Source organism: Pogona vitticeps, chromosome 5 (assembly GCF_051106095.1).
Source record: "Pogona vitticeps strain Pit_001003342236 chromosome 5, PviZW2.1, whole genome shotgun sequence".
Classification (NCBI taxonomy): domain Eukaryota; kingdom Metazoa; phylum Chordata; class Lepidosauria; order Squamata; family Agamidae; genus Pogona; species Pogona vitticeps.
Window position 1 is genome coordinate 20,918,619 of NC_135787.1, and position 18,622 is coordinate 20,937,240.

An 18,622-nucleotide genomic window follows, 5' to 3' on the forward strand; every position below is an offset into this window, starting at 1 on the left:
CCTCCTCCTTTTTCAGCTGACACCCATTTTAATTCTGTCACTCCTTCCCTGTCCTGAACCAGCCATCTGTTCTCCTACCTAGACCCTTCAACTTCCCTGTCTGTTCTACATCCTCCATCATTGTCACAAATGTTTTTTTTCTTTCTTGCTCAGCTCTCGCTTCTCTGTTGAAGGGAGTGATTTCCTCTCAGTCTTGGGGATCCTGAGCTTGGGCTCATGACTTGCTCCATGGATGAGGGACGGCACTCTGGCAGGGACATTGTGTACCCTGCCATCTTTCTCACTATAATAATGTGTGAAAGCTTCACTTACATGTGTTTGCACTCTCTGGCTCTCTCTCCTACTTTTTCTGTATGTGGGATTCTCAAGTAGGCAGTGCTGTTACAGAGCCCATATACAATAATACATAGAGACTGAAGTGTAGAACTCAAAAAAAGAGTCCAGAAAGCCATCTAGTTATCCATTTAAAAATTCATATGAGTGCCCAACTTTTGCATATACTTTTATGTGAAAGAATGTCTTACGTTGAACTGTCCATTTGCCATTTAAAAAAACAGCTAGTAGTTGATACAGAAAATCTTGGACATGGGCCCTAGAAAGCTTCTTTCTTTCTTTCTTTCTTTCTTTCTTTCTTTCTTTCTTTCTTTCCTTCTTTCTTTCCTTCTTTCTTTCTTTCCTTCTTTCCTTCTTTCTTTCCTTCTTTCTTTCTGAACATTGCACACGTGAAATACTGGCAAAAACAAAAAAACAAAATGTAAAGACAAAAAGATTGTTTATGACCAGAGCTTGAGATGTGGGCAGAAACTTTTCTTTGACTTCAGCCACTGTCCAGGGCGGATTGGCGTCCATGAAGTGGGTGGATTTGGTGCTGTTGCCGTGCAACACTCCTGGAAGTAAAGATTTGCTGACTACACACCGTTGCCCAGCGGATACCTGAGTGTATTCACAATGCTTTTCCACTCTTCATGGAGGCTGCTTCTATATCCTCTAAGCAGCTGTTGGAGAAGACAGTATTGAAGCAGATGTACAGACAGGTTGACCTACTTGATGTTGTAGAATAACTCTCTTGATTTGAATTTTAACTTTCATCTACAAGGGAGTTGGCTCTTTAAAATGCAGTTTAATAAAATTATCAGAAATGCTGTATGTAATTTTCAGTACTTGACGTATTTGGAGGTTGGAAGTAACTACAGTAGTTCTAATTTATGTGTCACCCATAATTTGTTTATTTTGCAATAACTAAGGCTTATTTGCCATAGTTGACAGCAGAAGGAAAAGATGAAAAGTAAATGTAAGATTGATTGACTCCATAAAGGAAGACACAGTCTTGAGTTTGCAAAAACTGAGCCAGCCTTTGAACGACAGAGCATTTTGAAGATCATTCACTCATACCATACATTGAAAGAGACTTGACAGGACATGATAGCAACAAGGCTTATTTAAGTTATAGTATAGGTCTAACATAACAAGGAATAATTTGTTTTCTGGCAGAAGTGTGTTGTCATGCATATTTTTACAGGGGCCGTATGGGTCACTATTTAGGCGTGCTTTCTACTTATGATAGCCACTTAATTAAAAATTTCATGCCATCAAGTAAATTCCAACGTATGGTGACCTTATGAAAGGTTTCTAGATATGAAGTACAGTATTTGGAAGTGGCAGACAAGCCCTTTGTTCTGGTGGCTCTCTGGGTGTGTGTAGCTTGCTTAAGGCTACACAGGCTGGCTCTTCTCCAGGAAGGCACAGTGAAGAATCAAACTCCTGGTTCTGCAGCCAAGTATTCCAACTCACGGAGCTGTCTAGCCTCCAAAAAGGAGGGCATTTAGCACCAAAGAGGAAGATAAAGGAGGGCACTGATCTGCATAATATTGCATATGTTGATATATATGTCCAGATGCAAAAAAGGCTATATATAATGTGGAAGAGTGACTAGTTGGTTGTATGCCTGCTCACTCTCTGGATGGGTGAGTAACATCATGGTCCTTGACATCTCCTTTATGGGTATTCATCTTTAAATCAGGCTTGGTCTTAACATCATGCCCCATGGAGAACAACTTCAGAGGACTGTCCTCTAGCAGCTGTTCAGATACAGATCGGCACCCTGAAAAGCAGGCATGTGGCCGTCTTATTGGTACCACAGACCAGGGGCATGTAGCCTTTTTTTAAATAGCTAAAACAACGTTTATTTGTGTTACCTTTGAATAATGGGGAAGAAAATAATTCCCTTTAAAAACTGTAACTGTAACAGCAACTAATGGTTTTTGGAAAAGGCGCAAGTCTTACTGGAGTGTGCCTTTACACTGATCCACTTTGTTTCATTCTGCTCTCTGGACAGATGACGGAATTATGATACCCTTTAGCACATGGTGGTTGTTGGGAAGAATATTCGGTCTGTAGTGAGTTCTGGCCTGGTAGCTCAAGACAAGAGAGAGAAGGTTTTGTGAACGCTGCTTATTCACTGCACAATGAAGCAATTTACCACAACCTGAAGTAATTAGGCACTTCTGGTGACCTGCCAAAAGTTTGATTCATTGCACAACATTGGCAGCCGCATTGTTCCCACAGCGCTGGACTCTGCGTATCTTAATTCTGTGGTTTTTTCCCCCTGCAGGAATTCAGAGCCCTCCCTAGGCACCCAGAACATGTGTTGACTGAGTTCAGGGGGGAAAGAGACAGTGGTATGTAGTAGTTAGAATGTTTGATCAGGATTTGGGAGACTGTAGTTCAAGTCTCCACGTAGCTGTGAAACTCACTGGATGAACTTGAGCCCGTCACATTCCCACTGTGTAATCAACCTCACAGGATAGGTTGTGAGTATAAAGTGGATGGAAGTCAAGGTCAACTCAGGACTTATTGAGGGGACCCAGTTTGCATCCGGGGGGGGGGGGTACCTCCAGCTGTCACCATTGTGAATACTGTATCTTCTTCCTGAGTGCCTTCATGCAATGGGGAGCTTCCAGAAGAAGCCACTCGGACTGTTCAATCATGGGTGGATGGTAGCTTATGGAGGAGGGCCCCCTAGCCATGCTTGGGCTGGGGATTCAAAAACCCCTCTTCTCTGTCAGTTTTCCCCCTCCTACCCCACCCTGTTTTCGTTTGTGTTTTTTCCCTGCAGGGAAACTGTGGTCTGTATGGCTGTTCAGAGCCTCATATATTGGGCCAAACAATGTGCATCTAGAACTTCCTGGGTTCCCCAACTTGGACTGGGAGATCAGTTACCTATTAGAAGGTGTGGGATAGGGTTGGTGCAGGGTTCCCCATTATCTGGAAAGAACCAGCTTGAGTACAGCTGTAGCTGCATAGAGTCCCTTTCAACCTTTCGCAGAAGTTGTGGGGTTTCCGTATGTTTAGTAAGCAGATTCACTGGAAAGGGCAAGTGCTATCAGTTTAAATCCAGTTCTTCACTCTAGCTGGAATAGTTCCATTGGATCAGCTATTTATTTATTTATTTGATTTATATCCCGCCCATCTGGTCTGGTCGACCACTCTGGGCAGCTTCCAATAAGGTGTATACGATAAAACATAAGAATTTTACAAACAGTCCATAACACATACAATAATAAAACAAATAATAAATGAAAGAAAAAATAAAGAATTAAATATTGACAGGAGGGAAGGCCTGAACATACAACCGTGTTTTTAGTTGACTCTTAAAAGTGCCCAGCGTAGGGGCTGCACGAATAACCGGAGGAAGGTTATTCCAGAGGCAAGGAGCCACCGCCGAGAAGGCCCGGTTTCGTGTCCTTTCCTTCTGGGCCTCCCTCGGCGTTAGGCTTCTCAGCCTCACCTCCTGGCTCATGCGAGTGATACGGGTAGAACTAGTTGGGAGTAAGTGTTCCGCCAAGTATCAAGGTCCTAAACCATTTAGGGCCTTATTATGTAAGCATTAACACTTTGAAGTCAATGCGGAAACGGATGGGCAGCCAGTGCAGCATGGCCAGAGTAGGAGAGATATGTTGGTATTTTCTCACTCCAGTAAGGAGTCTGGCCGCCGCATTCTGCACCACCTGAAGTTTCCGCATCAGCTTCAAAGGAAGCCCCACGCAGAGCACGTTACAGTAATCTAATCTAGAGATTACGAGCACATGTACTAAGGTAGTGAGCGCCCCCATGTCTAGGTAAGGTTGCAGCCGGGCAATACGCCAAAGGTGGAAAAAGGCGGTGCGGACTACTGATGCCACCTGTGTTTCCATGGTGAGCGTCGGGTCCAGGTGTACCCCTAGGCTGTGGACCCCACTCTTCGCGGCCAGGGCCACCCCCCCAAACATGAGGGGGTTTCCCAAGCCACCATCCACAGGGCCACCCACCCTCAGAACATCCGTCTTGTCCAGGTTCACTAGCTACTGAGTGATGAGTCTGTACTTATATAAATCAGATTGATTCAGTGGCTATCCTCCAATTCAGACTACAACTGGATCCAGGTCTTATCACTACTAACCAAATCAAGGGACATTGCTGTCTCCACACAGTGAAAAAGTGTCCAAGCTGATCTTGTTGCTGGGATGTTTCTGGGTGAGATGTTTTGTTGTTGTAAAATTGTATGTGTGTGTACTCCAACACTGGTCTGAAAGAGTGTGTGCACATGGGGGGAAAGAGGAGAGGAGGTAGGTGATGGGGCTTATAGTGTTATGAGACACACAAGACAGGATGTTTCTGTGGCACTTACACAAGCATTGCCCTTGTGAGAAAATGTAGGTGATAAATGAATTTCATGGGACAAGAGAGTCAGAGATTCTTAGCAATATGATTTATCGGTTTGCCTGTACTGGGAAACAGTGATTATCTCACCACCCAGAAGAGCTTAGTGTTTCATCCTGGATGTCTTCAGCAACAGATGTGTATTTCCACTAAGTAAACCACAGCATCTGGACAGGCTTGGGGCCAGTTGGATTAGAAAAGCTGAACCTTGCCAGCTGGTTCCACCTGTTGCTTCAAATACGGGCTGATGGGAAGCCTCAGTTGCTCAGAGCAGTGGTTTCTGAGATGGTTTTGTACAGCTCTCCTTGCATTTTTCATATGAATCTGGCACCGTATTCATCATTATTCTGTTGTCCTCAACAAATTAAGTAATGTGATATCAGAAATGTCTTGATAAAAGAATGTTGCTGTTTCTCTTCCTACAGTAGCAACAAAGATCCTTGCACTATTTTTGGGTCACGGCTTTGCTTGTATGTTGGGAGCAATGATTAGCAGGTTTAGTGATGCCAACTGTAATTAAACACTATATTGTTGAATGCCTTTAATGGCTGATCTGTACTGGGAAGAATGCTGACCTTGGGTAATATGTCTTTCCAGATGACCCAAGATAACTGATCAGTTCTGGCTCTATTTTCTCTCTTTAACATGTCACATTTTATTTTGAATTTCAGGTATACTTTTGATAAATTGATGCATGGTCTTTTTTTTTAACTGAACAGCTTGCAGGTTGCATTATCCCTTTGAATGAGTTAGATAGATGGGGAAGGAGACTCTTGAAACTTGAAAACAGCTGTGGCACAATAGTATTTCTACAGAGTTGCTGAGAAATGCGCAACTTACTCCAGGTGAACATAATAAATGAATACATGTAAGATGTTTAGTTGGAGAAGAGACTGTCATTTTTCACCAGGAAAAGAGATGACTAAATTACTATTAATGTTGGCTTCATCCTGGTTTTTACTTTCTTTTTTTACTTTTAATTTATGTATATGTATATACATACGCCTTCTTCTTGGGAGGAAAGCGATGACAAATCTTGACAGCATCTTGAAAAGCAGAGACATCACCTTGCCGACAAAAGTCCGAATAGTCAAAGCTATGGTTTTTCCTGTCGTGATGTATGGAAGTGAGAGCTGGACCATAAAGAAAGCAGACCGCCGAAGAATTGATGCCTTTGAATTGTGGTGCTGGAGGAGGCTCTTGAGAATCCCCTGGACTGCAAGGAGAACAAACCTATCAGTTCTAAAGGAAATCAACCCTGAGTGCTCACTGGAAGGACAGATCCTGAAGCTGAGGCTCCAGTACTTTGGCCATCTCATGAGAAGAAAAGAGTCCTTGGAAAAAACCTTGATGTTAGGAAGGTGTGATGGCAAGAGGAGAAGGGGACGACAGAGGATGAGATGGCTGGACAGTGTCATCGAAGCATCCAACATGAACCTGACACAACTCCGGGAGGCAGTAGAAGACAGAAAGGCCTGGCGTGCTCTGGTCCATGGGGTCACGAAGAGTCGGACACGACTAAACGACTAAACACACACACACACACATACATATGGTATGTTCTCCAAAAGAGGAAGTATAGTGCAGTAAGAAGGCTTCCTGAAGAGAATACTTCAGGAAGTACTGATTTAGAAAGTCATTGAGATGGTTTGAAAATATTTTGTACAGTTGAAACCATTGGTTTACAAAGGGGTACATAGATTGGTTTACAAAGGGGCACGTACATTCTGCCATTACGCAGAATCAGTGAGCTGCTTCAGACTGATAATTTGGGGTGTTATGAAAAGCACTGGCAGCTAGTAACCTCAGAGGACCCTGCAGTCAGTGGCAGACAGAGTCAGGAAAGAGAGCCAGAACCAGGAGCAGAAGTAGCTATTCATATATGCACACAGGCAAGTGGGCAGGCAGATGGGCGGGCAGGCAAGCATTCACAGGGAGAGAGACACATGTAACATCATCCCTTGCACATCATTCCATTCAGCTCATAATGGAAAAGAGGCATGGTCAAGTTTGCCTGGATCTGTCACAAACTAACCAACCCTGCCATCAAGTATTCCCCATTCTACTTCATGAAGGTTTGAAATCAGCCTAATATGTACCGTTTTATCCAAATTGAGCCACTTTGCATAGTTTTCTTATTTCGCATACGGTGTTCTGAAATTTCTTTACATCTATTTTTTTTTCTAGTCGTGGGGCAGGAGTAAAGTAAGGATACAGCGTCTCTTACTCCTGATTATTAGAAATCCTATTTCTTCATCTCTCTGGCTTCTGTGATTTCAGGAGATAACAAAACCATATGCAAATCAGCCACAATAAGAACTAGAAACTTTCTTTCATTTTTCCTTCTTCTCAAAGTTAAGATTCCCAGCAAGTTAACATTTCTACTGCTACTATATATTCTATGCTGCCATAAAATAAACATTGAGAGGGTGGATAAGATCTCAAGCCCAGGACAAATGGTACCTTCGTCTGGTGGTTGAGTTGAGGTCTTAGCTGAGACCCAGCTGTAAGTCTTGAAGGGAATCAGCCAAGGAGTAGAGCTGGAAGTGATGACTAATCACCATGGCCCCATATAGGTTTGGCTTCTGTGCTAAGTCAGTGCAGGGAGTCGCTGTTGTTTTTCCAATGCTATTGTTTGTGGACTTTTTTGTGAAACTTTGGATCTCTCTTGACCATCAGACCAGACATTGATGGGAGTGATTCACGACACTTAGTCAAGCAGTGTTACTTCAACCACCTTTCATTTTTTTTGAATTTATGAGCTGTATTCTGTTGATGAACTGGTGGCTCAATTCGATATACAATTTGTATGTATGATTTATCTCTGTCATACAGTATATCATATGATATGTTTGGTCATAAATTTGCCTAACTTGGAATGTAATCACAGTTGCAGCCAACACACGATTTAGGGTTAGTGGATGCTTGAGCTCTCTGTTTTTGTCTACTTAAAAATGAGCAAATCAACAGCAAACCTCAATACAGTGCTGACAGTCTTACCAGTGTTACTGGCGAATATGAGTTTTGTATTTTTTTTATTTCATCTGTTTAGTTGTGCTCCACCAACCCTAACCTTCCATCTAGATCATCTGAATGGCCTTTCCCTGAATTCAGTACTGGAGCATATATCGGGTGGTGCTTGACACACATGTTACAGAGTCATTTTCTGTAGTGTGGTTTCTTGTACATTTAGCTGGCAAAGGGTTGTTTGTCCTGTAGCTTAAGATTCACAGTGTGGCATTTAATAGATCTTGAATTTTTATGTCTTGGTAGGTGGTACCATGATGGTCTTACTCGTCATGCAGCAGAAGCTCTTCTTCTTTCCAATGGCAAAGATGGAAGCTACCTCCTGAGGAAAAGCAATGTCAAAAACTCTCTTTTTTCTCTCTCAGTCAGGTATGGTGCTAAAAGTATTGTTCTTATAATTGCATGGGAACCTGAGTTTTGAGATCAAGGCCTGTGCCCTGTTGTCTGTCCCATTGCTATCACATGCACAGTTGCTAGGTAAAAGGACAGGGTCTTTACCGTGATGGTTATAGTTCCTCATGTAACCCTGCTGTCTGTCTCTTTGTCCCCTTCCAAACCTGTTTTCTGCTCAGAGCTTGCTTCCCCTCTTTAACTATAGAGGAGGAAATGGGAATTTGTCATCATCTCAGTTTTCTTGGTACATTTACCTGTTTTAAAGAAGCAATCCTGTGGCAGTTCTCATGGAAATATATGACCTATAATTTTCAGAACACAACTGTAGCATTCATGAAGACTGCAGCTGCACTATTAACTCATTCCTATACTTATGCTCAGTCTTTCAGCAATTTATTTTGCATTCTAATTCTGAAGTGTAGGCCAAGCTATCCAAGTCAATTGACTCAACGATGCGGGAACAGAGTGAGTGCAGAAAAATAAAATGAAAATAGATATGCTAAGAGTAAAGCTTATAGCAAATAATAAACTTTGGTAATGGATAGAAGAAAGAACAGAGGAAGGGCCCATATATTACAGAGTTTAATGATAAAACAGGAGCAAATTAAACATATAGAAAATGGGTGATTATGTCTAGAATTCTCCAGTGGTTCCTCAGGCTTATTGACATCTTCATAAAATGTAACAAGGGTGAGTAGAATGTACATCATTCTGCACTATAACAGTTTCATTATTTTTATTTCAGAGCAAAAGATTCTGTGAAACATTTTCATATAGAGTACACTGGCTCTTCGTACAAGTTTGGCTTCAATGAATTTGCAAGCTTGAAAGACTTGATCATGCATTTTGCAAACCAGCCTTTAATTGGCAGTGAGACAGGTGAATTGTGTTTGGTTTTATTATTTTTAGCTTGTTATTATTAGTTTCTATTAGGGTGTGTGGGGTTTTTTGTTTGTTTGTTTGATAGAAATTATCACATGCTCTAATGTAACTCCCATTATTGCTAATCCTGTCCTTTCCATGACTTTTTACCAATCGGCTGCCTCGGGTTCTATCACTGTAGTTCCTCATGATTTATTTTGTTTCATTTTTGTAGTTCCAGCATTGCAGTAGTAGCATATTACTAAGCGTACTGTTCACTGTATAGTAGTAAATATTCTAGCACAGTTAACATTCCGGTTGCAGGTGGGGAATCTAGAATAAGTTGCCACAGGTTTTGTGGTCATTATATGCTGTCCAATTATATCTCATTTATGGAAACCCTAATAGTTTATTCAGGTTATGTAAGATATCTGAGAAGAGTTTTTATTTTTCACCGGTGCCACCAGAGAGTTTTCATGGTCAAGTGGACATTTGAATCTAAGTCTCCTGAGTCCTAATCTGATACTATATCCACTATACCGTACTATCTACGCATTAGAAGACATCCTTTGTTTTGCAAAGCACCGTTTTGAACTCCAGATAAAGACCTCCTGCTAACAAAAGGAAGTCAAATAAAAGGGAGGGTGTTAGGCTCTGTGGGAAGCACTCCACTCAAGAACCAGACAATCAGTTGGTTTCACTATAATAAAGGAAGAATGGAGATGAAAGCCAAACAAGTAAAAGTCCCTTTAAAACAGTGAACCTCTTGACAGGAAAACCTTGACAAGTTGTATTAAGGGTGTGACTATAATTGGACACTTGGTGTAAAGTTTCTGTGGCATTTAAATTGACATGTCATGGTTCACATAGAAATATTTAATTATCCTGGAAAGGTGCATTTCAAGTATTCACACATCACATACAGTGGACCCTCGACTTACAGATGGCTCCGCTTACAGACTTTTTGAGTTACAGACTTCTGTGGCCATAAAATTTAGATTTGACTTGCAGCCGGAGAATCGACTTACAGACCAGAAAAAACAAAACAAAATGGAACAAAAACGGCCAGTTACGGATTAATCGGTTTTCAATGCATTGTAGGTCAATGGAGCCTCGAACTACAGACTTTTAGACCTGCAGCCACCGTTCCAAAACGGATTAATTCCATAAGTCGAGGGTCCACTATAATCTCTTTATGCCTCAATCTTCTGTGCCGTTATCACAGCCCTCTTACCCACCCTTTCACCAGCATGCTAGTTCCTCCTTCTTCTAAAAAAAAGTTTAGCAAGTGAAATATTGCTGAATTGACAAGACAGTTGGAAGCACTTGAATTATTGCTGCATCAGTTTAGCACTATAGAGCTAAAATATACGAAAAATATTTTAAAAACACAAATGAGATACACAGCACAAATAGTGGCAAATACTAGTGTAGTCACTTGCTAAGAAGCAAAGTTCTTATAAAAGTCTCTCCCTGTCCAGGCTTCTAGGAACTGGTTTGGATCTTTCTTCTCATATCCCCTTTTGAAGACTAACACAGTGGGGTCTTGACTTAAGAACGGCTTGAGTTAAGAACATTTTGACTTAAGAACCACTCTCATAGGAAAATATTGACTTGACTTACATACTTAGATTTGAGTTAAGAACTGAAAAAAAACCATGTGGGAGGCAGGGAAAGTGCAAAATATGAACTTTCAGTTAACTGTTGGCCAGTGAAAAGGGTGCCTGTCTGCTTCCTCACTCCTCCCAGCGTTTAGAGAGTGGATTGGGAGACAGTCTTCAGACTGCATGGTACTGTACTGCCTGGACTGTCTTTTCCCTGCCTTCCCTGAACCTTTCTTGACCTAAGAAAAAAAGAAACAGAATATCCCCCTCTAATGGTCGAAGGCAGAATAGCAGCTTCCCATTAGTTTCTATGGACGGAAAAGAGCAGATACGGATCAAACGGTTTTCAATGCATTCCTATGGGAAATGCAGATTTGACCTGAGAAATTTTTGACTTGAGAACCGCCTTCCAATACGGATTAAGTTCTCAAGTCAAGACCCCACTGTAAACTCTATTAGTAAGGTTATATGTTTTATCAATAAATAAAATGTGTGGAGAGCCAGAGACTTAACTGGTTGAGTACAATTTTTTTGACTACTCATCCGACTGCTCTGTGGAAATGCTTTTGCCAGGTTTCAAAAAAAATTTTTTTAAAGGAGGGGGCTGTAGAAGGAGCAAGAGAGCTTTTTCATTTTTAAAAATGTTTTTTGTCATTCTTGATTTTTTTAAAAAAATTCATTCATTTTTGCCTGGTATGAAATTCACAAGTGATTTTGAGCCATTTGCTTCATCTTAGTCAAACCTATCTCACAAGGTTGCTTTGAATATAAAGGAGAGCTGTACATGTTGCCCTAAATTCAGATGAGGAAGGTCTCCGTGTCATTAATAAATAAATCCAAATGGCCCCTTCCTCTAGTCGGCCAAGTCCTTACATGAGTAGAAGAAGTTCTTTTCCATGAGAACCTTCAGATTTAGCACTATGTTGCTTGAAAAAACATCAGAGTCTTGATCGCAGTAGCTAGTTTAATTTGATCTTATTAGCATCATGCATTTTGAATAAATGATTATTTTTCTGCAGTTAAGAACTGTTAAATTTGAATAGACCATCAAAGATTAGTAAAGGAAAGAACTTAGAAGAAAGAAATGCAATGGGCACTGGTACACAGTTTTTTTTAAACGACTGCTGGCCAGGCCAGAAATGGTTTAATCTCTTTGACGTGTCATTTCTATTTCCTGACATGAGTGTTAAATCTGCATTGATGTGGCCCCAGCTGACTTACTGGCCTGAAACTTGAGCTCTGTTGTTAAGCGGCTCCTAAATAGGTTTGTTATTTCACACAAGAGATGCCCCGGATCTCTTTGATAGACAAGTCTGGTTCAGAAGAAGAAAAAGAAGAACTAACTTATTATGTGACAAATAAGATTAATGAGGGTATAATTTAAAAATGCTTGACAACCTGGCTGTCCTGAGAGAGTGTGGTCTAGACCACTGGTTCTTACCCTTTGTTACTCAGATGGTTTTGGACTGCAACTCCAGAAGCCTTCACCATCAGCTCTGCTGGCTGAGGTTTCTGGGAGTTGCAGTTCAAAAACACCTGAGTAACAAAGGTTAAGAACCACTGAGTTAGACTAGTGGTTCTTAACCTTGGGTTACTCGGGTGTTTTTGAACTGCAACTCCCAGAAGCCTTCACCACCAGCTGTGCTGGCTGGGGTTTCTGGGAAATGCAGTTCAAAAAGACCTGAGTAAGCCAAGGTTAAGAACCACTGGTCTAGACCAGTGGTTCCCAGCCTTGGATGACCCGAGTGTTCTTGGACTGCAATTCCCAGAAACCCCAGCTAGCACAGCTAGTGGCGAAGGCTTCTGAGAGTTGCAGTCCAGGACTCAGTGGTGCAGGTCTCTGGCTGCAGAGCCAAAGGTTGGGAGTTTAGCTCCTCCCTATGCATCCTTGACAAGGGCTGGACCGGATGTGTTTCTTCCAGCTCTGCAGTTCTAAGATGATGATGATGAAGAACACCTGGATTACTCAAAGTTGGGAACCACTGGTCTAGACCTTCTGAGTGCTCCACACTTCTGGACAGATTTCAGCAATATTGCCCATGTAGCCTTGGTTAAAGGGTCCCTTCTTTATTGAATCAAGTCTTCACATGCCCATGCTATTCTTCACGCTGCCCACACCCCCTGCCCCTCCTAAATCCAAAGGCTGATTCATGGATTTGTGGATTCGGTTAAATTTAACTGAGGGTTCATTTGCTAAGTAAGGGATGGCCAATAATAGGAGAGTTACAGGTCAACAGAGGCAGATGGCCTGCCTCCTCCCCACTCTTCATCCCATTCTTTTTCCTCTCCTATTTTTGAGAGTACTATCTGATGAAGTGGACTCTAGTTGATAATGGCTTTTGGTGTGATAAACTTGTTAGTCATTAAGGTTTCACAAGACTCGCTGCTGCTGCTGCAACAGATTCATGGACTTACCCTATGGAAATCATAAGCACAGTGTGACACCAGAGATCCCAATTTTATGTAGTTTATTTTTGTTGTTGTTGCTTCCCTCCTTAATGGAGGGGAAAAATAATTGTATGATAAAAGTATAAATCTCCTTCTCAATGCTTCCAGCAAGTATTGTTTCCAAAAGTAAAATCAAGTAGACCACAGATACGGCTAGAAGCCCAAGAGGCATCAACCTTTCTGCTGATGCCTCCTCAGTTCCAGTTCTGGTCTTCATCTGGATAGGAGATCAGCCGGATGCCCTTGAGCTCCATGGATGAAACGTGCAAGATAAAGTAAAATAATGTCCTCTACTTCTCAAACTAGAATCCAGCTGAATTGTGTTTTGTCAAGCTCTATGGAGATCTTCTTGGTCTTGTGCAACCCTAGTGTCTTTTAATGGGAAACAAAGAGGAAATATTTCTGCATAGTTTGCATCATAAATGTGCATTATTTAAAGTTTGAAACATAACAGCTTACTAGTAGTTAATTTTTGATACTTCAATTGTTTGCACTCCAGTAGTTCAGTCCCAGCCCCTCTTCCCTACCACCTTTCCTGCCATCTGTTACATCCATTAACAGTTAAGGAGTTGGCACCATGTGAGATCAGTGAATCTGATCTGCAGTGATGAATGATAGACTCGCCTTGTAGCTTCCCAGCTCCCTAATCAGATTCTGCTAGCTCCGTGAAACTCCTTTCATCTCCCTAAAACGGACAGTACCACCAGCTGGAAAATAAGTGTCAAAACCTTACAATACTGATGAACTCGTGCCCTTCCAGTTCGTTTTCTAAATGAAGCCATACACAGGAAACCCAGGCTGACACCGGAGATAAATTATTGCTGATTTCAAACGCAGGTGGCTCCCAAAACTACAAAGCCCGAGGGATTAATAACTGGATTAATGGAGGTAGTGTAATAACTCTGTTATCTTAATAGAAACCCCCAACACTTTTACTGACTAGCATTAAGCAGAAGCAGGCTGCAGTTCACTCCCTCTAATCATAATATAGTAAAACGACTGTGACTCCACAGTCTTTTTCAGTCATGCTCGAAAATGTGTAGAGCCCCACATGTGCAGAAGGAGCCTAGTAGCTGTGCCTCCTCAGTTATCTCCTTAAACACAGACATGTGCGTCTTTGACGATGGGGAAATTGCTGTGCACAGGTATTTATTTATTTGTCTGAGCCAGTGTGAGGGACAAGCAAACACGCAGGTTGCCGATTGTGAAAAAAGGGAGGAGATCCACTAGCTTTTTGGCAAGCCAGTAGAACCCAGCAGAATTAGGAGGGTGCAATGTCCCTCTTGCGCCTGCAGCCCTTGTGTGTCTCAAAAATGTGCTCTGGAAGGCTTGGGAATTCACTATTGCTGCTTTTTGACGTTCATTTAACTTGGAATTACATGTGTACTGCTGGTCGAGTAAAAGCACTCAGTGATTTGGGGAGAATTTGATCAAATGCTTATTACTTTGAAAACTCTTATTGGGGAACTGACAAGCTAATTTAAGAGCTGTCATCGTTGATGCAACAAACTGCTCAGGAAACTCAAAAATGAATCTGAAAAGTTTCAAGAGAAAAAGTGAAAATGCATTGCATCTGTTAAGTAGTGCTGTAAAGGTATGACACATGCATAAGAGGGATTCTTGATATATATATTTTAATTAGTACAGACCTGGGCAAAGTGCAGCCTGAGGGCCACATATGGCGCACAAGCCACTCCTGTCCAGCCCGTGGACAGCTTTGTACATCAAAACCATTTATAGCTTTTTGTCTAAAGTTGATCAGTTGCTTATCTTTAACATACTGCAAAAAAAAAACCCTCTTTAGTATTTGTGAAGATTAACAAGTTCAAAATAAAAACAATAATAACATCACTGTTTCATTTTATTTTTAAGTAAAGTTGGTTCAGCCCCCAAACACAGTTCAGAATTTTCATGTGGCCCCCTTATAGAAATAAATTGCCCACCCCTGAATTAGTAGTACTGAATTGGAGTTTGAAATGGAACTTTATGGGTAAGTGAGAGATGAGCTCAGAATTGAGCCAGGTAATGGTGGCCCATGGCCCAGATAGTGGGCGGCTTGTCCAGAAATGATGAGATGAGACATTTCCCCACCATTTTGTACAACAGCCTACCTAGAGTAAGAACAGACTGACAGCGAATCCCAGGATTTTGAGACTTACTTTTCTGGGAGGTAGTGAAAAGACAAAACAAGCAGTTGGACTTCTGATTTGCCCTTTGGGATTGGCTGATACATCCATAAATGTCTAGTCTCAAAGGCAGGGGCTAAGCTAAATGATCCACTTAGGTCTTTCGAGTGGAGCAATTCTATTGCATCTTTCCAGCTCATCAACGCTTTGCTTTTTATGTGCTTTCCACTTTGGCAGGGGAATGGCTGTGAATTACTCAGCATTTCTTTTCATTTAGGTACCCTGATTGTCCTGAAGTGCCCCTATCCCAGGAAAGTAGAAGAACCTTCCATTTATGAGTCTGTTCGGGTTCATACAGCAATGCAGACAGGGAGAACAGAACTTGATCTTGTCCCTAGTGCACCCTCGGTAAGTTAATATTCTGTTGGCGAGCTGGAAGAAATGCTGGTTGGGGCCAAGGGAGGTTTTTATTAGAGATGTGTAGATTTGTGATTTTGTAGCACAACTTCAGGAATCTCCTTCCCCTGGGTGTAGCCCCCTACAGTGTAGTCCAAAAAAAATCAATCTCCACTCTTCTACTTTTCATATCTTTCTGTGGAAATTTAATTACAGCTGGCGTGAAAGCTTAGAGGAAAAGTGTCACAGACATTTCAAAATTGTGGTCAGAAGCCTCTTCTCAGAAATTGCATTTTGATAACACCAGATTATCTCAAACAGATGTCGAGTGTACAGGGAATTGCAGTGGGAAAGGACAACCAAATACTGGTTTTCTACCAGTTGGATCAAATGCTTTCGATACACAGAGCAAGCCCGGGGAGCAGATTTTGAATCCAATCCTAATAGAAGAATCAGAAAACATTGTTCCCTTTGTAGGAGCTGTTTTCTTTACAGTATAACTGTTGTTATTCCCAAAGAGACTTTGAAAAAAAACTTTGTGCATGCCTGTGTCTTTAGTGGTCTGTGGTCATTTCACATATGTAAAGTTGTTGGCCAGCATGGCTGTTTCAGCAGTTATTGCCACATTACTGGACATGTACAATGCACAGTGGACACATTGTGTAAAACCAGACAGTGTTCCATTCATTTGTGGCCTGTTTAAAAATGGACTTATCATATCTTTGGACAGCAGTTACATCACAGAGTATAATATATTTAACCTGTGACAGAAAGGGATGTTCTTTGTCATAAATGTGAATAACATTACCTTGTGTGTTTAACTCAGATGAACATAGGACTCATAGGCTTAGCAGAGAACTCAGTGGCTGAAATCCAGTAGCAAGATTTAGGCCCATTGAATCAGTGGAATGTATGTAAGTATTGACTCACCAAATCTCCACTGATTCAATGAACCTACCCTTGTTGTGGCTTACTGATGGATTGTGGTTAGTGGTCAAGTTGGGAGTTCAATTCCCCACTATGCCTCCTTGATGGGGCTGGACTGAATGATCTATAGGGTCCCTTCCTGTTCTGTAGATCTAAGACCCAGTTATAAAAGAGAATGTGAATGGATGGTTCTGATATTTAAAAAAACTAGCAATTCTGGAAACTTTGCCTTTTTCTCTTCCCCAAACTCCTGCTCCATTCTTTCCTCACTCATGGTTGACTGTCACATCTTTCATTACAGTTAGGCACAAAAGAAGGCTACTTAACAAAACAAGGCCGAATAGTTAAGGTAAGAAACACCCAAGGCTTTTTTGTATACCTTCCTTTTACGCCCTCCCAACAGAAATTCAGCTGGCACCCTCGCTGGGTGTTTTTAAAAGCCAGTTAAAAACTTGGTTATTCAAGCAGGCCTCCCCTCCAGTCAATTAAGTTTTTCTCCTTTTTTCTTGTCTTTGCTATTCCATCTTGGTATCCTCTCTTTAAATTAATTGTTTTAAATTGAAATTGTAATTGTAATTTTATGATTTTATATATTTTTATATTGTTCTGTTTTATTTTGTAAGCTGCCCCGAGTAGACATGGTCTAGAGAGGCGGGGTAAAAAAAATCAAATAAATAAATAAATAAATAAATAAATAAATAAATAAATAAATAAATAAATAAATAAATAAATAAATAAAGGCAGAATATAAAAACACATGCTTAAAAGCAGCCCTAGATATTTATACATATTATGTGTAAGCAGAGAGAGGGGAAGATATAATCTAAAATACTGTACTGCAGTTCATGTGCAAAAGATTTTGGTGAAGACCCTCTCACATGGCCGGGTGAAATAGCTCTCACGGGCTACTGATTCGAGATGTCCTAGAAAAGGAACAAATAATTCATTATTTTATTAGAGGCCAATATCTTGTTGTACAGCTCTGCTTGTGCAATGAGAATAATGTCATTCATCATCATCAGTAGATTGCTGCTAATGAAAAATCTGCCCCACCCCCAATTTTGGGAGTAAACACACACACAGTAAAATGAAGTCATGCACATCATCCAAAATTGAGCAAAGAATTCCATCGATGCCTGTGATGCTCTTTTGATTTCTAAGTCCTTTATCGTCCTCAAATCTCCTTTTATTTGTTCTTTCAGAACTGGAAAACTAGGTGGTTTACACTGCATAGGAATGAGCTGAAATATTATAAAGACCAGACGGTGAGTTGGCAAACAAAACTCTGAGATGTACGAAGGTGAAAGTACAGCTCACCAAATAACAAACTTGCTGACACATTGAATCCAGTGATTATTCCTCTGATTTATTATTTCATGCGGGTGGGTGTGTGGGCAGTTCTGCTCATTAAAAAAAAAAAAGAATTGCTGTTTCAAAAATATATTTGTTTTCAAGTCCACAGAGCCAATCAGAGCACTTGACTTGACAGAATGCTCAGCAGTCCAGTTTGACTATTCACAGGATAAAGTAAACTGTTTTTGGTAAGTTGAGACTCAAATATAACTTCAGATGTCTGTTTGGAAGAAATGTGAATACTTCTGAACTATCATGTATTAAGACAACAAACTGGTTACTTTTTTCCTCCTCAAAAGGCATTCTGTTCGATGGCTAGCTTTTTCATGGCACCGTCCTAGCCCCATAATCCACTCTCTCTCCTGAAGTCCACAGAGATAAACCTTCCCCCTTTTCCCAACCACTCTACATAAGACAGCTGTTACCTCAGTGGTCCCCAACCTTGGGCCTCCAGATGTTCTTGGACTACAACTCCTAGAAGCCTTCACCACTACCTCTGATGGCCAGGATTTCTGGGAGTTGAAGTCCAAGAACATCTGGAGGTCCGAAGTTGGGGACCACTGTGTTACCTCATAGCCACATCCATCTTAGTTCTAACCTTTTTTTCTGTGTAAGTATTCCGCAATCTGGTGCCCTGCACATGTGTTACGCATGCTGGCCAAGAGTGATGTGAGTTGTACTCCAACACACCTATAGGACATCCGGTTGGAAAAAGCTGATCAATGTACAAAGTTTGAGTGACATGCTTGTTATGCTTTTCATAAGTAGACCTTGGCTGTTTGTTCAGTT

At 41.2% G+C, this 18,622-nt stretch overlaps 1 protein-coding gene across 2 annotated transcripts in view; it reads left to right on the top strand.

Moving 5' to 3' along the window:
- The window catches only part of DAPP1 (dual adaptor of phosphotyrosine and 3-phosphoinositides 1), a 43,243-nt gene that overhangs the window by 14,549 nt on the left and 10,072 nt on the right, over nt 1-18,622 (top strand). For both annotated transcript variants that reach the window (XM_073001875.2, XM_073001876.2), the window contains exons 3-8: nt 7,972-8,094; nt 8,864-8,997; nt 15,435-15,565; nt 16,782-16,829; nt 17,683-17,745; nt 17,936-18,021. In XM_073001875.2, coding sequence (XP_072857976.1) covers nt 7,972-8,094; nt 8,864-8,997; nt 15,435-15,565; nt 16,782-16,829; nt 17,683-17,745; nt 17,936-18,021 — 585 coding nt within the window. The remainder of the gene's footprint in view (nt 1-7,971; nt 8,095-8,863; nt 8,998-15,434; nt 15,566-16,781; nt 16,830-17,682; nt 17,746-17,935; nt 18,022-18,622) is intronic.